This window comes from Dermochelys coriacea, chromosome 24 (assembly GCF_009764565.3).
Source record: "Dermochelys coriacea isolate rDerCor1 chromosome 24, rDerCor1.pri.v4, whole genome shotgun sequence".
NCBI lineage: Eukaryota > Metazoa > Chordata > Testudines > Dermochelyidae > Dermochelys > Dermochelys coriacea.
The window spans coordinates 10868025-10890824 of NC_050091.1; the positions used below are offsets into that span (position 1 = coordinate 10868025).

Below are 22800 nucleotides of genomic sequence, written 5' to 3' on the forward strand. Positions count from 1 at the left end.
TGCATCCCCCCCCATACATACACACACAGAGCTCCCTCCTCAGAGCCCAAAGGCCCTAGGTCAGGCCTCCCGCCCACCCTGGGCGGCTGGTGGTGGTGTTGGCATGACCCAACTCACCCAGCACGTAGACGGAGGTGGTGGTGCTGATCCGGGCCACCTGGTTGCTGACTATGCACTCCCAGGCCCCGTGCTGCTCCTTAACCAGGGGCCGGAAGATGAGGCTGCTGTTCCCATCCACTTGGGCACCGTTCCTCCCTGTGCTTCCCAACTGCAGAGCAAAAGCACAGCCACACTGACACTGGCAGCCCAGCCCTCCCCCACCCACGGGTCCCTGAGCCCACCAGTGCCATTGTCCACCAACCAGGGGAGAGCCTAAAGTGGGCAGGGCTGTGAGCACAAATCTGAGGGGGGCTGGGCCCTGCACGTGCAAACGGGGGGGAGGGAATGTGGGGGGGGCCAGGCCGGCAGGCGTGCACAGACTGGCAGGGAGATAGGGTGGCGCCGGCCTGGGGGAGAGCAGCTTGGGGAGAAAAGGGAGGCCCTGAGCATAGATGGGGGCTGAGGAGAGTCTCTAGGCAGTAATCCAGCCAGTGACCAAGCTGAGCTTGCTTCCTGCCACACTGGTGCCAGGGCCGCATTCACCTCCAAAAGCCTTGAACCTGCTGCCCCAGTGGCAGGTGGGAAAGGTGAGGCAAAGGGAGGGGCAGTGACTGGGCCAAGGTCTCAGTGAGAGACAGGGGCAGAACAGGAACAAAACCCCAGAGTCCTGGGTCAGCGCTTTCTCAGAGGGAGGGGGCTTTCTGGAAAGAGACCCCCACCCCACCGCAAGCTCTGGAAGGGTTGGGGCAAGGGAAGTCTCTGCACAGGGACAGCCTGAGGAACGAATAACTCAGTGGATGACCCCCATCCCCAGGGCTCTGCCTCTCAGGGTGCGTCTGTAAGGCAGGAGCTGTATGGGGCAGCAGGGCCGTTTGGGGCTGGCTCCCCCTGCAGCACTGAGCCGAGTCCTGGGCCACAGTGGGTCCTGCCTGTGGAGTCCTGAAGCTCTAGGCTGCACCCCACTGCCAAGGGGAATCTGCCAAGTAGGTGGCCAGCAGCAGAGCAGGTACCAAACCACAGGCTGGGGGAAGTGAGAGTGTGATGTCAAGGAGCCACAGTCCCTGAGCCATGGAGAACCCAGGCTCCCCAGTCCCTCCTGCCATCTGAACCCAGAGCTGCAGCCCCCCTACCTTTGCCCATATGACCGTGGGTGGGGGGTCTCCTTCGGCAGTGCATGGGATCACCAGCTCACGGCCCACCTCCTGGAAGTACTCCTCCTTGGGGCTCATGATGAACACGGGCGGGTCCTGGAACAGACACACTGGGTAGCTCAGCACCCCACCCTGGGGCAGGGGGAGCGAGACAGACAGACAAAGGGGTCAGGGCTCAGCAGCTCAAGCGGGAGGTGGTGCTGGCCTGGACTCATGGGCAAGAGATCCGACAGGCCCAGGGAGCAGTGCAGACAGAGGGCCCTGCACAATGGCACTCAGGGCAGGGAAGAGACCAGCATGAGCACTGCTACCCAGCTTGCTCTGTGGGGTGCATAGATGGCGTGGGTACTGTAACAACAGGCCTGGCAGGCCTACCCCAATTTGAGCTTAATCCAAGGTTGAAGAATGTCCCAGTCACCTGTAACCATGGGTGTTGATGGGAAAAGGTATAAGAGGGAGACAGACAGGCTGGATTAGTACAAGTAAAAAGGCCTCCACATGGAACTCCAGGAAAGTGTTATGTTCACACCTGGTAAACAAGAGGAGTGTGGGACGGAAATCAATGCACCAGAATTGCTGTGTTGGGGATTAGGAGGGGATGAGCTATTCCACCCAACCCCATTTTAAGGTCCTTCAAATGAAATTAGCAACTGGCTGGGACCAACAGGAGCGAGGTTCCCCATCGTGGCTGCCACCCCTGCTGTCTTCTGGGAATCGCTGAGACTCCACTGGGCCTTCACTGTCCTAAGTATCCTGACCAGAGCAGGCCAGAGCAAGGGCATCACCCCCTCCACCTGAATCCTGACCACGGCAGCTTCAAGTCCTCTGACTGTCGCCACCTCCCTTTTCCTTCCCCACCTTACTTCTTCACTTTCCTATCTCTCAGGACTTGCCTATATAAACACATAGGTCATGGCTGGCTGGGGTGTAAATCTACTTTGCATTAAGTATCCATGTGGACTATGCTGCCATGCACTAAAGATTCCCTAGTGTGTTTTAATCTACTCCTGTTTCAAAGCAGGGTAGAGCCACGGGCACTAGGGAACTTCTAACGCAGTGCAGCAGGGACCACACAGCCAGTTAGTGTCCTGCAGGCTAGTGCAGGTCAGACTTACACCCCAGCTTGCCACAAAAGACAGGCTACTTACCTTGCACAGCAACCGGAGTTCGAGATGTTTTGTCCCCATGGCTGCTCCAGGTGAGGATAAGTGTGCCCACGCACTCTCGAGTTTTCTGCTAGCAGTGCCCAGAGCTTCTCCCCTGCATGCTATGCCTCTCATGCTCCAGTACGAGTGCATATAGGAAGGTGCGGACCACACCAACACAGTCCTTTCTCAGCCTCAGAGCTTGATAAAGCTCTCAAGTCGAGGCGAGAGGAGAGCTGGTACTGGAGCACCCATCAGGATAAAACATCTCCAGGAACTGCTGTTACTTACTTAGCATAAAGTTACTGTCCCTCTGGGTACTTCATGTGTGGAGACTCCAGAACATGCCCCTAATGTGGAAGGGGCGGATCTGGTACAGAGGAAATGAAGAGTCCAGGGGAAACCCTGAAGGGCTTATTTCAATGAAGACAGAAAGCCAAGGCTCAACTTACACCCAATGTCTGGAGCCTGGTCTCTTCTCTGGATAAGTGGGGCTTGCGATAAAACACCAGCAGCTGAACGTCCTGATTGACGTGAAACTCTGATGACATGTTAGGGAGGAAGTGAGGGTAGGACACAGCATTATGTTGTCCAGATAAAGCACTGGCTACAGCTGGTTCCCCTACCCTTCTGGCTCAGGGGATTTTCACAAGGACAGATGGAGTAGTGAGTAGGTTGCCACAAGCTCAAAGGGAGGTCCTCTTAATGCATTATGCACTAAATTGAGGTTGCAGGGTAGGGTAGGGTCCTGTACTGGAGGAAACAATTTAAGGAGGCCATTAAGGAATCTTGCTGTCATAGGATGTGTGAAGACCAAGAAACCCTTGATTGGCAAATGGAATACTGTGATAGCAGCTAAATGAACCTTGACAGAGTACAGGGACAGTCTCAGAGATTTCAGATTTAGTCAGCTGGCGAGGATGGATGCCAAGGGAAAAGTCAGTAGGGGATATAGAGTGGTGGGTGCACCAGATCTGGAAGTGCTTCACCTCCCGCAGGCGAGTCCTTCGTGTGGTTAATTTCCTGCTATTCAGTAAAAAAGACAACTTCAGGAGAACATTCCTGTTCTAGGCCCGAGAAGTCAGGCAAAGATGATAGGTTAGGGTGGGTTATGGAGCCAAACTCCTGGGTCAGGAGGTCTGTCATTAGAGGACATTGCAGAGGCAGATATTTTGCAAGCTGGATCATGGTCAGGAACCACCTGTCTCAGCCACACCAGAGCCATGAAAATGATTGCTGCTTTCTCGTTTCAATTTAAGCAGGGCTTTGTGGATCAGTGGAGTTGGATGGAAGGCATATAATAGACCCCAGGGCCAAGAGGCAAGGAGTGCATTTCCCAGGGAGTCATGACCATGTGTCTCCCCTTCCATCCCGCCCCTGAGAATAGGTAGCAGCGTTTTGCATTGGAAGTTGTGGCAAAGAGGTCTTTCTGTTGAAGAACCCAGGCAAAGAAGATCTCTCCAAAGAAAAGACAGTTACCTTTTCCATAACTGGTGTTCTTCGAGATGTGTTGCTCATGTCCATTTCACAATAGATGTGCATGCTCGCCACGTGCACTGGTGGTGGAAATTTTTCCCCTAGCAGTAACCATAGGGGGGAGCGCCCCCCTGCCCCCCCGTGACTCCTGGAGCGGTACCTGCCTGGCGCAGTATAAGAAGGGCTGCGCTCCCCACACCCTCAGTTACTTCTTGCCAGACAACTCTGACAGAAGGGAAGGAGGGTGGGATGTGGAATACAGAGACATGAGCAACATCTCGAAGAACACCAGTTACGCAAAAGGTAACTGTCTTTTCTTCTTCAAGTGATTGCTCATGTGTATTCCACAATAGGCGATTCCAAGCTATATCTGTTGGAGGTGGGTAGGAGTTCACAAGTTCTCGGGACAGAGTATCACCCTGCGAACCTGGCATCATCCCTGGCCTGTTAGACGATCACATAGTGCTAGGTGAACGTGTGAACTGAAGACCACGTGGTGGCCCTACAAATGTCCTGGATGGGGTCGTGGGCCATGAAGGCAGCTGAAGAGGCCTGCGCCCAAGTCAAGTGTGCCCTCACAACGGACGGCAGGGGAACCCCTGCCAGCTCATAACAGGAACAGAGGCACAAAGTGATCCACTTAGAAAGCCACTGAGTGGAAATGGCTGACCCTTCACGCGCTCAGCTGAGGCGACGAACAGTTGCGAAGACTTTCTGAACGGCTTGGTCTGCTCGAGGTAGAAAGCCAGAGCTCACCTCTCGTTGAGCGTGTGGAGATGGTCATTCCTCACTAGTCGCGTGAGGCTTGGGGCAGAGGACTGGCAGAAAAATGTCCTGACCCATGTGGTAGGTGGAGACCGCCTTCGGGAGGAACACGGGGTGTGGGCGGAGGTACACTTTGTCCTTGTCCTTACGAAAAGCTGTATACGGCGGTTCGGGCTCTGAGACCCACCTGGCCGACGTGATAGCTACCAGGAAGGCCACCTTCCACGAGAGGTGAGACCAGGAACACATGGCCAGTAGTTCAAACAGGGCCCCCATGAGACGAGCCAGCACCAGGTTTAGGTCCCACTGTGGAACCAGGGGCTTGGAATATGGGTAGAGACGGTCCAAACCCTTAAGGAACTGGCCAGTCATAGCATGGGAAAAACACCATGTTCCCTTGCACCGGGGGATGAAAGGCCGATATGGCTGCCAAGTGTACCCTGACCGATGAGGGTGCATCCCTGGGCCCTCAGGTGGAGGAGTTAATCAAGGATAAGCTGGATCGGGACGGCCATCGGGGAAACCGCGACCACTTCACCACATAGGAGCGGCAAGTGGAGGGCCGTCTACTTTCGAGGAGGATGCGCTGAACCTGTTCCGAGCATGTCCTTTCCTCGCCACCTAGCCACTGAGCAGCCACATGGTAAGGTGAAGCATTGCTAGGTTGGGATGGAGGAAGCGGCTCTGGTCCTGAGAGAGCAGGTCTGGGCGGAGCAGCAACTGCCATGGCAGAGCTACCACCAGCCCAGAGAGGGTCCTGTACCAATGCTGCCGGGGCCACGCCGGGGCAACGAGGACGACCCTGGCTTTGTCCGTCTTTATTTTCTCCAGGACTTTGCTGATCACAGGGAACGGGGGAAAGGCGTAGAGGAGCTGGCCTGACCAGGACAGGGTAAAGGCACTCCCTGGAGCAGAACCGGGCGCCCAGCAGGTGGAAGGCTTTTAGGTAGATGTCGTGGGCTATATAGAAGTCCCACAGACTGAGGGCTTCATGGCAGAGGATTGGGCCCTGCCTTGCTTGTTGATATAGAACATCAAGGCCATGTTGTCTGTGAGGACCCGGGCTACCTTACCCTCCAGGTGCGAGTGGAAGCCCATACATGCCAGTCGCACCGCCCTGAGTTCCTTGACGTTTATATGAAGGGGTAGGTCTTGTAGAAACCACAGGCCTTGGGTCTGAAAATTCCCCACATGGGCCCCCCAACCCACGTCCGATGCATCGGACACCAGCTCCAATGACAGGGCCCTGTCCCTGAATGGGACCCCTTGGAGCATGTTGTTTGGGGCGGACCACCACTACAGGAGGTGACCACTACAGGAGGTGTTTTGGAATAGCCTTCCAAGGGAAGCAGTGGGGGCAAAAGATCTATCTGGTTTTAAGATTCTACTCGATAAGTTTATGGAGGAGATGGTATGATGGGATAATGGGATTTTGGTAAGTAATTGATCTTTAAATATTCAGGGTAAATAGGCCAAATCCCCTGAGATGGGATATTAGATGGATGGAATCTGAGTTACTATAGAAAATTCTTTCCTGGGTATCTGGCTGGTGAATCTTGCCCATATGCTCAGGGTTTAGCTGATTGCCATATTTGGGGTCGGGAAGGAATTTTCCTCCAGGGCAGATTGGAGAGGCCCTGGAGGTTTTTCGCCTTCCTCTGTAGCATGGGGCATGGTTGACTTGAGGGAGGCTTCTCTGCTCCTTGAAGTCTTTGAACCATGATTTAAGGACTTCAATAGCTCAGACATGGGTGAGGTTTTTCATAGGAGTGGGTGGGTGAGATTCTGTGGCCTGCGCTATGCAGGAGGTCGGACTAGATGATCAGAATGGTCCCTTCTGACCTTAGTATCTATGAATCTATGAATCACCGAGTTCGGCATGATGAGGACTTTGTCCATTCTGTCCGTGGCTTTGGAGAACTACGAGGCCAGCCAGACCTGGAGGGGCCTCATTCTGAGTCTGGCATGACAGACCATATATGTGCACGCAGACATGTGACCCAGCAGTTGCAGGCAAGCCACCGGGAACCTTGTGACCGAGTCAATGAGCCCTTTCAGGATCTCGAACCTGTCTGGTGGAAGAGAGGCCCTGGCTGACGTGTCCAGCAGCGCCCTGATAAACTCTATGCATTGGACCAGGACTAACGTGGACTTTGGCACTGTTTATCAACAGGCCCAGGGCAGTACATGTGGACAGGAGGAGCGCCACATGATCCCTCACCTGCGACTGGGAGGTGCCTTTGACTAGCAAGTCGTCCAGATATGGGAATATTTGGACCTCTAGTGTCTGAGGTTGGCCGCTACCACTGCCATACGGATTGTAAAGACCCTGGGGGCAGTGGACAGAACAAACGGTAGGACCGTGAATTGGTAATGACTCTGTCCCACCATGAAACCGAGGAAGCATCTGTTCCCCTCAAATATGTGGATGTGGAAGTAGGCGTCCTGTAGATTGAGGCAGCGTACCAGTCCCCGGGATTCAGGGAGGGGACGATGGAGCCCAGGAAACCATGCGGAACTGAGTTTCAACATGTAGTGATTCAGGCCTTGCAGGTCCATGATGGGCCTGAGCCCCCATTGGCCTTCGGGATAAGGAAATACCGGGAGTAATACTCCTTGCCCAGGAACGCCTTGCCTCTATAGCTCCTAGGTCCAGGAGCCGCCCCACCTCCTACTCAAGCAGAGCCTCATGAGAGTGGTCCCCCACAAGGGATGGGGGCGGAGAGGAGGTAAATTGAATAGTGTAACCTCGGGAGATGGTGTTGAGGACCCACCGGTCCGAGGTGAGCCACGACCATTCTGGGAGGAAAGCACACAACCGATTGGAGAAAAGGAGCTTTATTGGGGATAGGTCCCTGCTGAGAACTGGTGGGGTACCCCCGAGCGTCCCGTCAAAAGCGCCTTTTGCCCGCCTGCCTGCCCTTAGAAGACCCAGACCGGGGGGCAGGCCGGGATTGCTGTTGCGGGCACTTTCTATAGTCCCGCTGCTTTTTGTGGGCGGCCTTGTACTTCGGGAGGGCGGCCTGGGCGGGAGCCTGCAGCGGCTTGAACTTGGGTTTTGCCAGAGGAGGGACACAGAGGCCCAAGGTCTGGAGAGTTGTGCGGGAGTCTTTCAGGTCATGCAGACTTGTGTCTGTTTCCTCAGCAAACAGAGCCTTTCTGTCGAAAGGGAGATCATGCATAGACGACTGCGCTTCGCTGGAGAGCCCAGAGAGCAGAAGTCATGACGCCCGCCATGGACCGTGCGGCCGTGTCCGCTGCATCCGAAGCGGCCTGCAGGGATGCCCTTGCGGCAGCCACGCCCCTTCCTCCATGAGTGCCTTAAACCCCTTCTTATCGTCCTCCCGGAGAGAGTCCTCAAATTTGGTGAGGGATTCCCAGAGGTTAAACTCATAGCAACCCAGGAGAGCCTGATGGTTTGCTACTCGTAGCTGAAAGCTTGACGACGAATAAACTTTTCTTCCAAAAGTATCCAGCCTCCGAGAGTCTTTGGTTCTTGGGGGTCAGGGCTGATTGCCCTGATTGCCCCTGCCGCTCCCTGTGGTTGACCGAATTGACCACCAAGGAGTGGGGCGCCGGGTGGTTATACAGATACTCGTGTCCCTTCGTGGGTACAAAGTACTTGTGCGCCGCCTTTTTAGAGATGGGGGCCAACGAGGCTGGTATTTGCCACAGGGCATTTGAAATTCTTGCCACCCCTTCATGGAGCAGCAAGGCCACCCTGCCCAGTGCTGAAGGGGACAGCACATTGAACAGCGAGTCTGAGGGCTCTTCCATCTCTTCAGCCTGGAGGTGGAGGCTCGCTGCCACCCTTCTTAGGAGGTCTTGGTGGGCCCAGTCGTCCTCCTGCGGGACGGAGGGGGGCGGGGCCGCAATCAGCTCCTCTGGACAGGGTGAGGCCGGTGCGGTGCTTTGGGTGTCGTCCGGCACTGGAGGATCCACCACCTGGTCAGACTCAGGGCACGGTACCAAGGACACAGGTCCCCCCGACCTTTTTTCTGGCGGTCGAAAGATGGACGCCGATGGTGCTTCTGAGGCCCTGGCCACTGAGCGAGCCTCCACCAGAGGCCACGGTGCCCAGTGGTACCACTGGGCCAGCCACGACGCTTGGTGCCATTGTGCTTGCCAAGGCACCGGCAGGGCTGGCTGGCTAGCTAGCTTGGCCTGTAGATGGATCGCTGTGAGGGGAGGTTGGCCTGGCTACGGTGCCTTGGCGGAGACTTGGAATGGGAGTCTGAGCGGGAACGGTATTGACGATTGTGCCGCGACCGACTGCAGTATCTCCTGCGAGACGAGGACCATTGGTGATGTCTGTCACGGTCTCGTCGATATTTGCTTTGTGAAAACGAGCAGTGCTGGGAGTCCCAGTCAGATGGCACCCATCCGGATAGTCTGGCCGGTGTTGAGGGCAATCCACATGGACTGAGCCCTGAACGGTCGCCGGGCGGTGAGGGGTGTTGGGAATGTTCCCTCGACTGAGACTGGTACCGGGCTGGTGGCGACAGCGGTGCTCCCACCAGTGGCTTGCCTCTGGAGCATGGGGCCGACACCGGCGGAGCTCCAGGCACCAGCATGGACATGACATCCCTGGCTGCCTGGAGGGCTTCGGGCATAGATGGCATCCGAACACCTAGAGAGGCCTGCTCCGAAGGGGCCGGGCTACTCCGCTCAATGTGAGTCGGAGGCCTAGAGCCCAATGGGGATCAAGGACTACCTGACATGGGCCTAGCCTCTGTCCCAGACTTCCCTCGGTGCCATTGTGAAGAGGGAGTCTTTCCGGTCTTCTTGGCGTGCCCCGTGGACGGGGAGTGGTGCCGACTGGATGATGGAACTGGAGGGTCTCAGTGTACCGACACCACGATGTCGGGTATCAGTTTGGAGCAGCGTGCCGGGGTCGGGGCCAGCGCCGATTCCATCAGGATGGCCCAGAGCCTAATGTCCCTTTCTTTTTCGGTCCGGAGCTTGAAAGACTTGCAGATCTTGCAGCTTTCGCTGATATGGGTTTTTCCCAAGCAGCGCAGACAATCCTTTGCGTGCGGATCGCTCTGTGGCATAGAGCACCTACAAGAGCCGCACGACTTAAAGCCTGGGGTGCAGGGCATGCCTCGGCTTGGGCGCAATGACTAACTAAACTAACTGAATTAGCTAACGGAAGACAGGTATTACTGAACAAACGAAGAGTTCTGGGGACGAGCTGCAGCAAAGCTGGAGCCGAGCAGTTCCGATGCACCTTCACTGGCAGCAAGAAGGAACTGAGGGTGGGGGGAGCGCAGCCCTCCTTATACCGCACCAGGCATGTGCTGCAGGGGGGGGGGCGTTCCCCCCTACGGGTACTGCTAGGGGAAAAACTTCTGGCACCGGTGCACGTGGCAAGCACACACACCTATTGTGGAACAGACATGAGCAATCACTTGAAGAAGAATACATCCGTCAGACCCACTCATGGTCTTGATGGAAAATTCTGCTCAGCTGATGTGCGATGGTGTTCTGTGATCCCGGCAAATAGACCACGGAGATATCTATGGACTAGGGTATGCACCAGTTCCATAGTATCAGTGACCCTTCGCATAAGAATTGGCATTTTGCTTCTCCTTGGAAGTTTATATAGTACGTGGCCGCGTGGTTGTCCAACCTACTCTGATTGACTGGCCCCACATAAGGTAGGAAACAAAGGCAGGCATCACGGGTGGCTTGAAGTTTGAGGATGTTGATGTGTAGTGACAACTCTCAAGGAGTCCATCTGCCTTGCACTGTATGATTCTGTCAGTGAGCGCCCCAGCCCAGAAGAGAGGCGTCCATGGGGATGACGTGTGGGAGGTGAATGCGAGGGGGGTTCCCACACAGACTCTTTGAGGGTCCTTCTACCAACTGAGGGAATCAGGTGCCATCCAAGGGACTGATGTGTCCCTGGAGAGCTTGTGCTTACTGGGTGTAAGCTGTCCTAAGCCAGGCTTGCATGGGGGGTTATGAAAGTGCAGGCTGCCATGCATCCCAAGAGCTAAAGACAAGCCCACACCATGGTTTGTGGGCTCTGCTGTCATGCAGAAATCAGGTGAGACATCGAGGTGAACCTATCCACAGGTAGGTATGTTTTAGCTGCCAGAGTCCATGGTGGCCCTGATAAAGTCTTTGCATTGCATAGGGTTGATTTCTCTACACTGTGGTGAAGGCCTAAGGAGTGGAACAGAGCTAGGTCCCTCTTGGTGGCGGACTGACCTTTGAGTGAAGGATGGCCTTTGAAGAGCTAGTCATCCAGACATGGAAAAGTTACTGTTCCCAGATGCCAAAGGTGGGCTGTGATGATGGAGGGAACTTTCGTAATGCTGGAGGGGACTTTCCCCTCAGGGCAGCTGATAGGCCAAAAGGCATGGCACAGTACTGGTGATGATCAGTGCCCACTACAAACCTGAGGAAACACCATGGTGCTAGGTATATGGCTAAATGGAAATAGGCAACCTGGAAGTCAAGGGTGATGAAGAGCTAACAACAGAATGATGGCAGCTAGGGTGGCTATCCAGAAGTGCTGCATGTGAATCAAAGTGTTTAGAGATGGAAGGTCTGCAATCGGTCTCCAACCTCCATTTTCCTTTGGGACCAGGAAATAGAAACCCTTACTGATGAAGTCTGGAGGAATGGATTCTACCTCCTGCTTTAAGGAGCTCCTCCTGAGTGGGGTTCCTGAATATGAACAGGGAGGTGGGATGGAGCTGACCTAGATGGAATAGCCAGTCAAGTTTACTGCCAGTACCCATTTGTCTGAGGTGTTACGCTCCCAAGAATCATAGGGTAGGAAGAGACCTCAGGAGGCCATCTAGTCCAACTCCCTGCTCAAAGCAGGACCAACCCCAAATAAATCATCCCAGCCAGGGTTTTGGGAAGAAGGGAAGACATGGGCAAGATGATCTCCAAAGAGTGGGTGAATGGAATGATGTAGCTGAAGATCCAATAGGGAGGATATGTGGGCCTCAACCAAGGTGTCAAAATGGTTGTTTGGATGAGGCAGCCACCTGGGAGGTGACAGTGGAGGATGCGTCTTTCTTGTATGGCCTAAACCTCTTTCCGGGCGGCTCAGCAATTCTCTTGGGCAGCGTTGTGCTGTCTGAGACTTGCTGTATTTCCTCCTTGTAGCTGGATACAAAGATACCAAGAGTGCGCAACACCACCCTGGAATCCTTGAACGGGCGAAGAGAGCCAACTGTAGTGCCACTGAAGAGTTTAGGCTCTTCAAAGGGCAAGTCCTCCACACTATTTTGCACTTCCCTGGGCAAGCTGGAGGACTTTAGCCAGGAGGCTTGACCCACGACTATGGCAGTAGCCATTAATAAGAGGCCATATCTGCCACGTCCAGGGAGGCCGCAGGAGGGCTTTGGCTATTGTCTGGCCCTTTGTAATCAGAGCATGAAACAGCTCTGTCTCGTCCTAAGGCAAAAACTCAATTTAGTGTGAAAATTTACTCTAGCTGGTAAAGTCACATTCGCCATCAGGGCTTGGGAGCAAGCGCCTCAGAACTGTGGCTCTTATGTTCTAGAAGGTCCAGACACTTGAGCTCCTTGTCAGATGTTGTTGCCTTGAAACAATGTTGCCTACTCCTTTTGTTGGCAGCTCTCATGACCAGGGAGTTGGGTGTGGGATGAGTAAACAAGTACTCTGGGCCCTTGGCTAGACACAATACGTTTTTATCGGCCCTCTTACAGGTGGATGGGATGCTGGCTGAGTGGGCTGGCAAGAGGAGGATCTCATTAATAGGTAAGGCTACCTTGCCCTGGGTAGAGGCGTGAGTGATGTCCACCAGGGAGTGCTTCTGTTCCTGGATTTCCTCCAAGGGATTCTGCAAAGCCTCTGCTATGCGTTTCATCAAACCCTGAAAGGCCCTGAAGTCATCCACGTGGGATGGCAGTGGGGGGGACAGTCGCCTTATTTGGGGAGAAAGAGGATAGTGGCACCTCCCCATCTATTCTCAACTCTTAATGCACTGATGGCTCCTCTTGAGTAAGGAGGCTCCCCAGTTGTTGGCAGAAGAGACTCCAGCAGGACCTCTTGTGTGTGAGGGTACCCTGTAGACTTGGTCCCCAAAAGAATGCCAGAGTTTCCAGAAAACCCACTGTGGAGGGGCATAAGGGAAAGGTACTAGACCTCATGGGTGGTCTCACCAGGGCTATCGGTCAAACATCTGCTGCTTTCTAGAGTCCCTTTCTCAGGGAGGAGGGTGCACCGGGCATTACTAGCAGAAAAACCTCTGATTGAGAATTTATGGGCATGCGTATCCTCACATGGAGCACCCATAGGGACAACAACTTGGAAAAACTTAAGTGTTCATATAGATAAGCCCACGCTCTCTCTTTCATCTTCTAACAAGAGTCTGGTTCAGCCAACCAAGACAATGGCATTTTTTGCAATGCTGCTCTAAGCCCATGACACGAGAGGCAGCTAAAAGCAATGACTTGGTACAAGTTTGCCAGGGCTTGGAGTAGCTGATCAGACCATGGGCTGGGCCTGCGTTTCTCCAGCAGTGAGGTTGCAAGTGAGAGTCAGCACCAGAGACAGAAGCTGCATTTTCTATCTTTGCTGGTCTTTTCTCGCCCCTCTTGTGCGCTTGCCTTGTCTTACAGGAAGAAGGATCAGACTTTAAGAGCAGCAGTAACAGCTCCAGCCCATCTCAACTAACTTCTTTTCCTTCCCCCAACAAGGACAGTTATCACCATCTTTAATACCACCTAAAAACTGTCAAACAAGGACATTTTTCCAGGTAAAAATTCTCTACAGCTAAATGGGAAGGGTACAAGAGTTACTATTAAAATGAAAATCTTAATAATTTGAACTGTAAAATACTAATTAACTTTTTTATTTTCTTATGTATCTGTAATACATGGTTAAAAATATTCCTGGGCATTTGCCATGGATCTAAGCAGGTGGAGATCTCTGCACTCTAAAGCCCCGACCACGTTTGACTGTTTAGTGCTATACAATAACTGGGCCACGTTCACACCTTGACTCTCTGGGCCCACTTGTTACACCAAAATTAATACAACTGGTTGCATGGCTGTGCGAGGGCACCAAGAAAGAGCTCCCCAGCCATGCCCCTGCTCAGCCAGTGTGGAGGGCAGGCTGCCCCCTCTCTCACCTTGAGCAAGACACGGGTGGGTGCTGAGGTACCAGCCGTGCCATAGCTGTTGTAGGGGGTGCAGGTGTAAAGCCCCAAGGCGTCGTCGTTCCCCGTGGCGATGACAATGGAGCTGTCGGGTGCCATGGACCAGCCAGGGAACTGCAGAGGGAGAGACAAGTCAGAATGCGGCCCCCTGCCAGCGGGTGTGTGGCAGAGGCTGAGTTTCCAGGGAGGCCTGGTGTAGTCAGTACCTTATCAAGCTCCAGGGGATGCCCGTCCTTGGTCCAGCTGATGGAGAGAAGAGGCGGATTGGCCTTGGCGGGGCACTGGATCATGCCCTGCATCCCCATGGGCAAGAGGGTCTCTGGTGGCATGGTGGTCACCTGGGCTGGATCTGCAAGGCACCAATGGGCAGGACGTGGTCAAGGCCTGGGTGAGCTCCCTGACCTGCAGCGCAGGGGCTGCGGAATGGGGTGTGGCGGCCATATACACAATATGCTGCTGGCCCACGAGGCAGAGATGAGCCCAGGTGGCAGCAGCACCAGGGACGGTGCCTTCTCTATGCGATGGGCTTCTCCATGGCAAAGCCCCCGGAAAGCTAGGGACACCCTAGGATCTACCCATGGAGAGAGCCCAGATCCTGGCAATTCAGCACTGCTCCCCTGGGTGCGTCTAGGGCCATGGTCACATGGGCTCCTCAGCTCAGAGACCTGGGCCAGGTGGGAGGCAGGCACACCCCAAATCAGGGCAGGCGGATAGGGAGGCCAGCCAAGGACCACGGCAGGGGATGGGCCCTTCTCTTCCAGGTTTCAGGCCACAAAGGGGGAGGTCACAGGCCAGAGGCGTTTCCCTGTCCCTGTCAAACAAGTGGGGCCACCAGGGCTCAGCTCAGGAGCCAGGATGTGTGGGTACGGTAGGATCCCTGAGAGAGGGCGGTGTGGGACGGGGTGGCCCTTACACAGGACAGGGAGGGCAGGGATAGTGGGGCCTTACACAGCACCGTGAGGAAGGCCGAGGCAGAGGGTGGTTTCCACAGCCCATTGCTGGGAACACAGGTGTATCTGCCAGAGTCGTCTGGGGTCGTTTTCTGGAGCAAAAGGCTCCCGTCCACCAGGACACGAACACGAGACTGCAGGTGGCTAGAAGGAAAGAAGGGGGCAGAGTCAGCAGCCCAGCAGGAGCTGCCTCAACGAGCCAGCGCCCAAACTGCTGGCAGTCTCCACTGCAGGGCTCAGGGCACATCCACATAACTTGATCCCAACACAATCGCATCGGCTCAGCAGCACCCCCAAGACCAGCTCCCAGGGCCCTGCCCACTGCCCCCACAGTCCTGCCACTAGCACCTAGTCACTTCCTCCACAGCCCTGACACTGTGACCCGGTTACTGCCACTGTGGCCATACCACTGTCCAGCCAAATCCCCACAGTCCAGCCATGGCCACGTCACTGGGACCCAACCACTCTCCCCACAGTCCCACAGCTCTGCCATGGCCGCCATCACTTCGTTACAGCTGCCATCACCACAGCCCTGTCCACACGCTCATCACTGTTGACTGTCCCGCTGACTCCTATGACTCCAGCAGCACCACTTCATCCTCCCATCACCAGTCAATCAAATCACCCCCTGAGCACTCACCGGGCAAGCCCTTGGCCAGGTATGTATGGTCTGAATGGTGCTGCGGGGGGTCCCTGCCCCGATCTCCTCCCTCTACCCTGCTCCAGCCACGGGCTCCATGTGCTGCCAGCACTGTCCGCATCACAGGCCATGCATCACCACCCGTGTCTGAGCTGTCAGGCCACCAGAGGATCTGAGTCCCCTTTTCAGCACCACCAGGCCTAACAGGGAGTCCTCACACTCCCACCAGCACTGGCACATCACAGGAACCCAGCTGGGGTCACCGCTCCTGTCACCAGTGCCAGCACCATACTGCCTGTGTACATCAGCCTTGCCACACAGCTTTGCGTGGGCTGGTATCCGTGTGCACACACGTTCTTGCATGTATCTGTGTGCTTAGGGACTCTAAACATCTCCCTTGCTGTAGGCCTGTGTGCATGCCTGCATCTCTTGGTGTGTATCCGATGCCATTGTTGTGTGTCAGCAACTATACATCTGTGTGCGCACATCTCTTCAGGTGTGTGCTTGCATGCATATGTCTCCACAACATTCCGTGTGTGCATGTGCAGCAGTACCTCTGCCATTGTGTTGTGTATGTGTATCAGTGTGTGTATGTGTATGTATACAGGTGTATATCTCGTAGTGTATACACTTCTCTATGAATCAGTGCATGAGCGTGTTTATGGTGTGTGTGTGTCCACGTGCCAAAGTGTGCGTAGCTGAGGGGAGTTCAGGTGTGGGTCACTGAGTGCATGGGTGTGTGTGGGGGAGCAGCATATGAGTGCACAGGTGTGGGTCCATAAGCGCATGGATGTGTGTGCGTGGCATCAATAAGTTTAGGCTTGAAATTAGACAAAGGTTTCGAACCATCAGAGGAGTGAAGTTCTGGAACAGAACTCAAGGGGAGCAGTGGGGACAAAAAACCTACCTGGCTTCAAGCCTGAGCTTGAGAAGTTTCTGGAGGGGATGGTGTGACGGGACTGGCATGTAGCCGATCTGTGACTACTAGTAGCAAATATCTCCAGTGGCTGGAGATGGGATGGTAAATGGGAAGGGCTCTGAATTACTATGGAGAATTGTTTCCCAGGTGTCTGGCTGGAGGGTCTTGCCCACATGATCAGGGTCTAACTGATCACCATATTTGGGGTCAGAAAGAAATTTCCCCCCAGGTCAGATTAGCAGAAACCCTGGTGGTTTTTCACTTTCCTCTGCATCTTGGGACACGGGTCACTTGCAGATTTAAACTAGTGTAAATGGTGGATTCTTTGTAACTTGAAGCCTTTAAACCATGATTTGAGGACGTCAGTAACTCAGCCAGAGGTTATGGGTCTATTGCAGGAGTGGGTGGGCAAGGTTCTGTGGCCTGCAGTGCTTAATTTGTGCCAGGACTGAGCTCCAGCACCGCTAGGCTGGACAGTTCATAGCCCCGGCACCGCTAGGCTTGCTGCATCAGTTATGAATGTAAAAAAATTGCTTGAGCCCCGGGAACTCTTTCATTACAAATTAAGCACTGGTGGCCTGCAATGTGCAGTCTAGATGATCATGTTGGTCCCTTCTGACCTTAACATCTATGAGGTATGTGCTTCTGTGGCAGTGTGAGAGTGCACGGGTGTGTGTCAGTGAGTGTTTGGGTGTCTGTGCGTGCAGCAGTGTGAGTGCAATATCTGTGAATGTGGTAGCATGTGAGTGCACATGTGTATGCACACGTGGCAGTGTATGAGTGCATGGGTATGTGTCAGTGAATGCATGGGTATGTGTGCATGCAGCAGTGTGAATGCAATGGGTGTGTGTGTGGCAATGTGAATGCAATGGGTGTGTGCACGGCAGTGTGTGAGTGTGCGGGTGCGTGTCAGTGAATGCACAGGTATGGATGTGTGCGTGGATGTGGAGACTCCAGTTCCCTGACGCAGCTCCTGCCCATCCCCACAAGAGGCCATTCTGCCCCTGCCCGCTGCCCCGTGCCACCCCTTCGACTCCCGGCGCGGTGTACCTGAGGTGATAGACGTTGCTGCTGCCCTGGAACCAGCTGTAAGTGAGGTTGCCAGGGTAGGCCTCGGCTTGGCATGCCAGGAAGGCATCCTGGGTGATGTTGACTGTGATGTTCTGTGGCGGCACCACGATGACCGGCGGCCCTGGCGCACACAGGGTACAGAGTGAGGCTCTGGGCAGAAGGGGGCAACAGCTCACTCTGACAAGGAGGGAAAGCGCTGACTGGACCAATGGGACATGGAGAACAGATTCTCAGAGAGGCTTCAGTTCCTCTGCAGAGACTTGGAAAGGGGAGCGAGCAGGGTCTGGCTGCAGGGGATGTGGGGGGCTAACATGGCCTGAGGGGGAGGGAGAGGACTATCCCTGCAAGATCCTCTGAGAGAGGCCAAGTTCTGTTAACAGACTCCCACATCTCACTAAAAAAGAAAAAGGAGGACTTGTGGCACCTTAGAGACTAACAAATTTATTTGAGCATAAGCTTTCGTGAGCTACAGCTCACTTCATAGAATATCAGGGTTGGAAGGGACCTCAGGAGATCATCTAGTCCAACCCCCTGCTCAAAGCAGGGCCAATCCCCAATTTTTGCCCCAGATCCCTAAATGGCCCCCTCAAGGATTGAACTCATAACCCTGGATTTAGCAAGCCAATGCTCAAACCACTGAGCTAACTTCATCGGAGTGAGCTTTAGCTCACAAAAGCATATACTCAAATAAATTTGCAAAAAGAAAAGGAGTACTTGTGGCACCTTAGAGACTAACAAATTTATTAGAGCATAAGCTTTCGTGAGCTACAGTTCACTTCATCGGATGCTGTAGCTCACGAAAGCTTATGCTCTAATAAATTTGTTAGTCTCTAAGGTGCCACAAGTACTCCTTTTCTTTTTGCAAATTTATTTGAGTATATGCTTTTGTGAGCTAAAGCTCACTCCGATGACAGGCTGGTCTCTGCAGTGGAAGGTAAGAGGTGCCCAGATGACAGGACCTCACTGACTATGGAAATCACCCCTGATCAATCAGAGCCCCAGAGATAGACCCCTCCCCTTACCTTGAACAAGCAGCCGGGTGGTGTGGGTGACAGAGCCTTCCTTACTGGAGGCGTGGCATGTATAGATGCCAGCGCTGGCCCGCTCCACGCTGGTGATCCTCAGCGTCCCATTGCTCACCTGTGAAGGCACAAAGCCGTACAGGTAGGAGTGCAGGGAAGGACATTCTCAGGCACTCCCAGCCTGGCAGCAGACCAGGGCTCGGGTTTATGAGCTGTACAGGCCATTTCAGCATCCCAAGGAGCTGAATCTCTTGCCTTCCCTAGGCTCACAGTGCCAACCCTAGCATGGTGCTGCGAGATGGGGCCAGTATTTCACCTCCCCTTCCCCAGTGATATTCTGTCCTATACAGAAGAGTTATGTTGCCCAGCACAAAAACACAGCCACCTCTGGGATACAACATGGTGGCTGTTTAACAGCAAGATGACACAGCAGCTCAGGACAAGAAATGAAGAAGACTCCTGTTCCAACTGAATCTACAGTGTGGGTTAGGGAGGCAGAATGAAAGTGTGACAAAATGGGAATTATTTGTATGAATGCTGTGCGTGCCTCAGTTTCCCCTATACTTGGCATGGCTACCGGGGGGAGGGCGGGGGACAACGTTTTCTCTCAGGGAAGGCTGGGTGGAATGAAGAGGTAAGGAAATGGCTGAAACTGACCCAGATCAACAAGGAGACCAGCGAGACAATGCAAGCTTCAATGACTCAAGGTCAAAGAATTTCCCCACCTCTCCACAGGGAAGCTGAGCAAAGAGCCCAGAGGGAGAACAAATGACTGGAAGGTGTGAGGTGAGGAGATAAGTGCTGGCTCCTGGAGGAAGCTGGGAGCTCTCTCACCTGGAACTGACTGAGGAGGCCAGACAGATACAAACACAGCCTGAACATGGGCTTCACTACAGTGTGGCTGGGCTCTGGGCTGACCAGAATGCCTTACTGTCTCTGTGCTGACCTCTGGCCTCCAGCTGCTGTGTTCCAGCTGACTGATAAATCCAGCTGTTTTGGAGACGCTGTGTGAGCATCACTGGGAATGCTGGGGGAGATGCGTTAGGTCTCTCCCAGGGGTCCGGCTCAGCTGGACTCGCTGAGCAGACCTCACAGCGTGAAGCAGGAGTGCTGGACCCCAGAGGGTCAGTCTCAGAAGGTGACCCTGAAGGAACAGTGAGACCTTTGGGAGCCTGGCCCATCAAAGGGTTTCCACCGACAGACTGTTCCACCAGTCCTAAGGATCTGTGACAGAAAGTGGCCAGGACAAGCATGTGGATCAGCATCACTCCCAGACAGCTCTTGGGGGAGAGGGGATTGTGGCCAGTGCTTGGGGCATGTGGCCTGTGGGGACTGGCCCCACCCTGGTTTCTATGCTAAGCTGGGCAGCTCCGGGGGAGGCAGAGAGGGGCCTATGCCTCAGGGGCTCAGCTCGAGCCTGGGTCTCCACCAAAGCAGGCCCTTGGTGCACTTACCTCCCCACACAAAGTTTCGCCCCCCCGGGCTGGGAGAACTCTGCAGTAGTGACAGGGGGATTCTCCTCCCCGCACAATGCCACCCCTCTGTCTGCCTGAGCCCCAACCCCCTCTTAGCACTTGCTGGGGGAGGAAGCCCCAAGTGAACAGCACTTGGGGAGATGCAGGAGACAGCCTGGGAAAGCTCCATGATCTCCTCCCTCTTTGGGGCTGCCCCTCCCTTACCTGCACCTTCTCTCCACTCTCAATGGCCAGGTCATTTCTCTTCCAGACAATGACCGGCTGGGGGTTGCCGATGGCTGAGCAGGTGAGACTCACGGGTTCTCTGTCTGGCACCTCGACAAGAGCTGGCGGGGTCCCTAGGAAGGTGGGGGCAGCTGCGGAGAGAACATGGAAACAGTGCTTCAGAACCGCGCTGCTGGCCCCAGGGCAGGCTGAGCTCCCTTGTGCAGCCACACCAGCTGATTCTGCTGCAGAGAGCCCCAGGCACTCACTCTGCTTAGTCCTGGTGGGCCAGCAGCACAGGGCAGGGAGTGTGATCTGAGGGTCAGAGCCAAGGGCTAGGAGCCAGGACTCCTGGGTTCTATTCCTGGCTCAGGGAAAGGATGTTGTGAGGGTATGGACAGGGGGCGGAGTCCAATCCTGTCTGCGGCGCTGGGAAAATTCCTTCCTCTCTCTCCCACCCGTAACCCTGCCAGCCTCAGTGCAGTGTTGTGCAGGGAGCATGTGGGGAAGCGAGGAGCAGAGCGGGGCCGAGGATGGACTGGGGGCTTCACTGGCAGTGCTGAAAAAAATAAACTGGAAAAAGTTTGTTTCAGCCCAAACTGAAACTGTCAACGCTGAGAAACGTCAGCGAATGGGAAAAATCGACAGATTTGTTTTGGAGTGAACAAAGTCTGTTGTGTGACGGGGTATTAGACTGTTTGTTCCCAGATGCTTTAAACTATTTTTTTTTTTTTTAATAACAGCAAAGAAAGTGAAGGGCCAGATCCCCAAACAAAGGGCCAGAAGAGGAGCAGTCCCTTTTAACCTTTAGCAGCCTAAGTGACCCTGATGTGTGTGTGGGGGGGGGTGGGGTGTCACACAAGCTTGAAGACGTGAATGAGTCAGCCTCTAAGTCTCAGGAATCCCGAATTCCAGGAATACTGCGCTCATCCCACCCCCGTGAGGGGAGCTGGGGTCAGGAAGCCCCTCAGGGAAGTGAGCAGCTAGTGCTGACACACGACCCTGCTGTGCGCAGTGGGTGCTGAACACTCCTCCCACGGGAGTGCAGAACACTGACACACTCGGTGCACAGCTGTCGCTGGTGGACCAGTTGTGGGGCAGGACTTGTCTGCAGGGAGATGGCAGACTCCTTGGGGCAGGGCCTGTGTCCATTGCACTCAGCTGTAGAGTTCCCAGGGCACTGTCGATACTACACCCAGGGCCCAGCCTGCATCCAGGCGCACAGCTCTGCTGGTCCTGATGGGTCCGGGATTGCTGGGACCCTGGGGCAACCACTGGGTTTCTGTGGCAAAGGGGAGGGGAGGCACAGACTGTGCCAACGCCTCTTACAGAGCAGGGCTCACTCCCTTGGGCCTGTGATGATGGCAGGGTGCCTGCAGCCCCCAGGCCAGGGCTGCTGGGCTGAGCCAGAAAAGAGGCATTCGGGGACCTCCTCTGCCTCCCCAGCTGGATAGGATGGGAAAGCCCACAAGGCATGAAGTACAGGCTCAGGGTGACTCCTGCAGGCCAAGAGCAGGGAGGGACCTGCCCTGGGATCCAGGCCTCCTGGTCCCCACCCCCAGTTGCTATAAATGGAGAAGAGGCTCAGCACAAAGGCTCATTGTGTGCTGCCTGGGGTCCAAGGGTCGGACCCAGCTCTTTGGGAGGTTTAATAGTTAGGCTGGGCCTTTTACAAGTGTTGACTCAGGAGGGAGGGTTTGGGTCCCTTTGCAGGCTTCTCTGGGAAGGTGGATTGGGAAGGGGGAGTGGAGGTCGGGGCCCTGCAGGAGCTGTGTCTGCTCCAGGAACAGCATCCTCAGGCCAAGGCAGGACGATCCCCTCCGGGCTAGCACTTATGCTGAGCAACTTGGGCTGTACAGACCTGGAATGGGACCCTGCAACCCAGCCACGGGGCCCATGTGCTCAGATCCAGTGTGGAATGCTGAAGCCAAGGGCTGTGATGGCAGTGCAGCCTGGCCAACATCCCCAGGGCTAGCACTGCCAGTGGGCACAGGAGAATTACACCCACACGTCTACCAGGGACCCCTAATGGGGGCTGCCTCAGGCATGTGCAGAGGGTTCCCGGAAGAGTCTCAAGTTGGGCTCCCAAGAACTGAGGCTCCCCCAGTCTGGAACCTTGTCAGAGCGCTTTGGCCTTGGAGCCCTGGCCAGGAGTTTGTGTGTTGTCATGTAAGGAGTCTAGAGACACCACGTGGGCAGTGCAAACTCTGGGGTGGGCTGGGCGTGCTCGGCCAAGCTCAGCAGGACCCCTGGGCTGCTTCCTGCAGATGCATTGCCTGGGCCCCAGCAGGTAACCAGCCCCCAGTTGGGGGAGGGTCCAGCCAGGTGCTTGGCCCCCTGCTCCTCAGCTCATGGAGCAATAAGCTTGCCTGCTGCTCTGCTAATGTGCTTGGCACAGAGGGGAAAAGTGGAGCTTTCGAGGAAAGCAGCTGCCAGGGTTGTGAGCTGTAGCTCATGAAAGCTTATGCTCTAATAAATTTGTTAGTCTCTAAGGTGCCACAAGTACTCCTTTTCTTTTTGCGAATACAGACTAACACGGCTGCTACTCTGAAACAGAGGCTAGCAAAGGCAAGAGGGGCGGGGACCTGACGGGGACCTGCCTCACTGCTGCTGTCCTTTGGCCGTGTTTACCCTGACCATGTGCTCGTTCTGCTCAGGGCTAAATGGAGAGCCCAGGGAGGATTGGGCCCAGGGCATATCCGGTGAAGGGGATCAGGCCTAGAGCGTACCCGGGG

The 22800-nt window shown here is 54.9% G+C and overlaps 1 protein-coding gene across 4 annotated transcripts in view; it reads right to left on the reverse strand.

The window, feature by feature from the left end:
* Positions 1-22800, reverse strand: part of IGSF9 (immunoglobulin superfamily member 9) — a 55601-nt gene that overhangs the window by 14146 nt on the left and 18655 nt on the right. For all 4 annotated transcript variants that reach the window (XM_038383156.2, XM_038383154.2, XM_043502088.1 and 1 more), the window contains 8 exons: positions 20066-20217; positions 18387-18504; positions 17344-17485; positions 14733-14878; positions 13991-14133; positions 13758-13898; positions 1230-1346; positions 118-268 (listed from right to left, as the gene is read on the reverse strand). In XM_038383156.2, the coding sequence (XP_038239084.1) occupies positions 118-268; positions 1230-1346; positions 13758-13898; positions 13991-14133; positions 14733-14878; positions 17344-17485; positions 18387-18504; positions 20066-20217 (1110 nt within the window). The remainder of the gene's footprint in view (positions 1-117; positions 269-1229; positions 1347-13757; positions 13899-13990; positions 14134-14732; positions 14879-17343; positions 17486-18386; positions 18505-20065; positions 20218-22800) is intronic.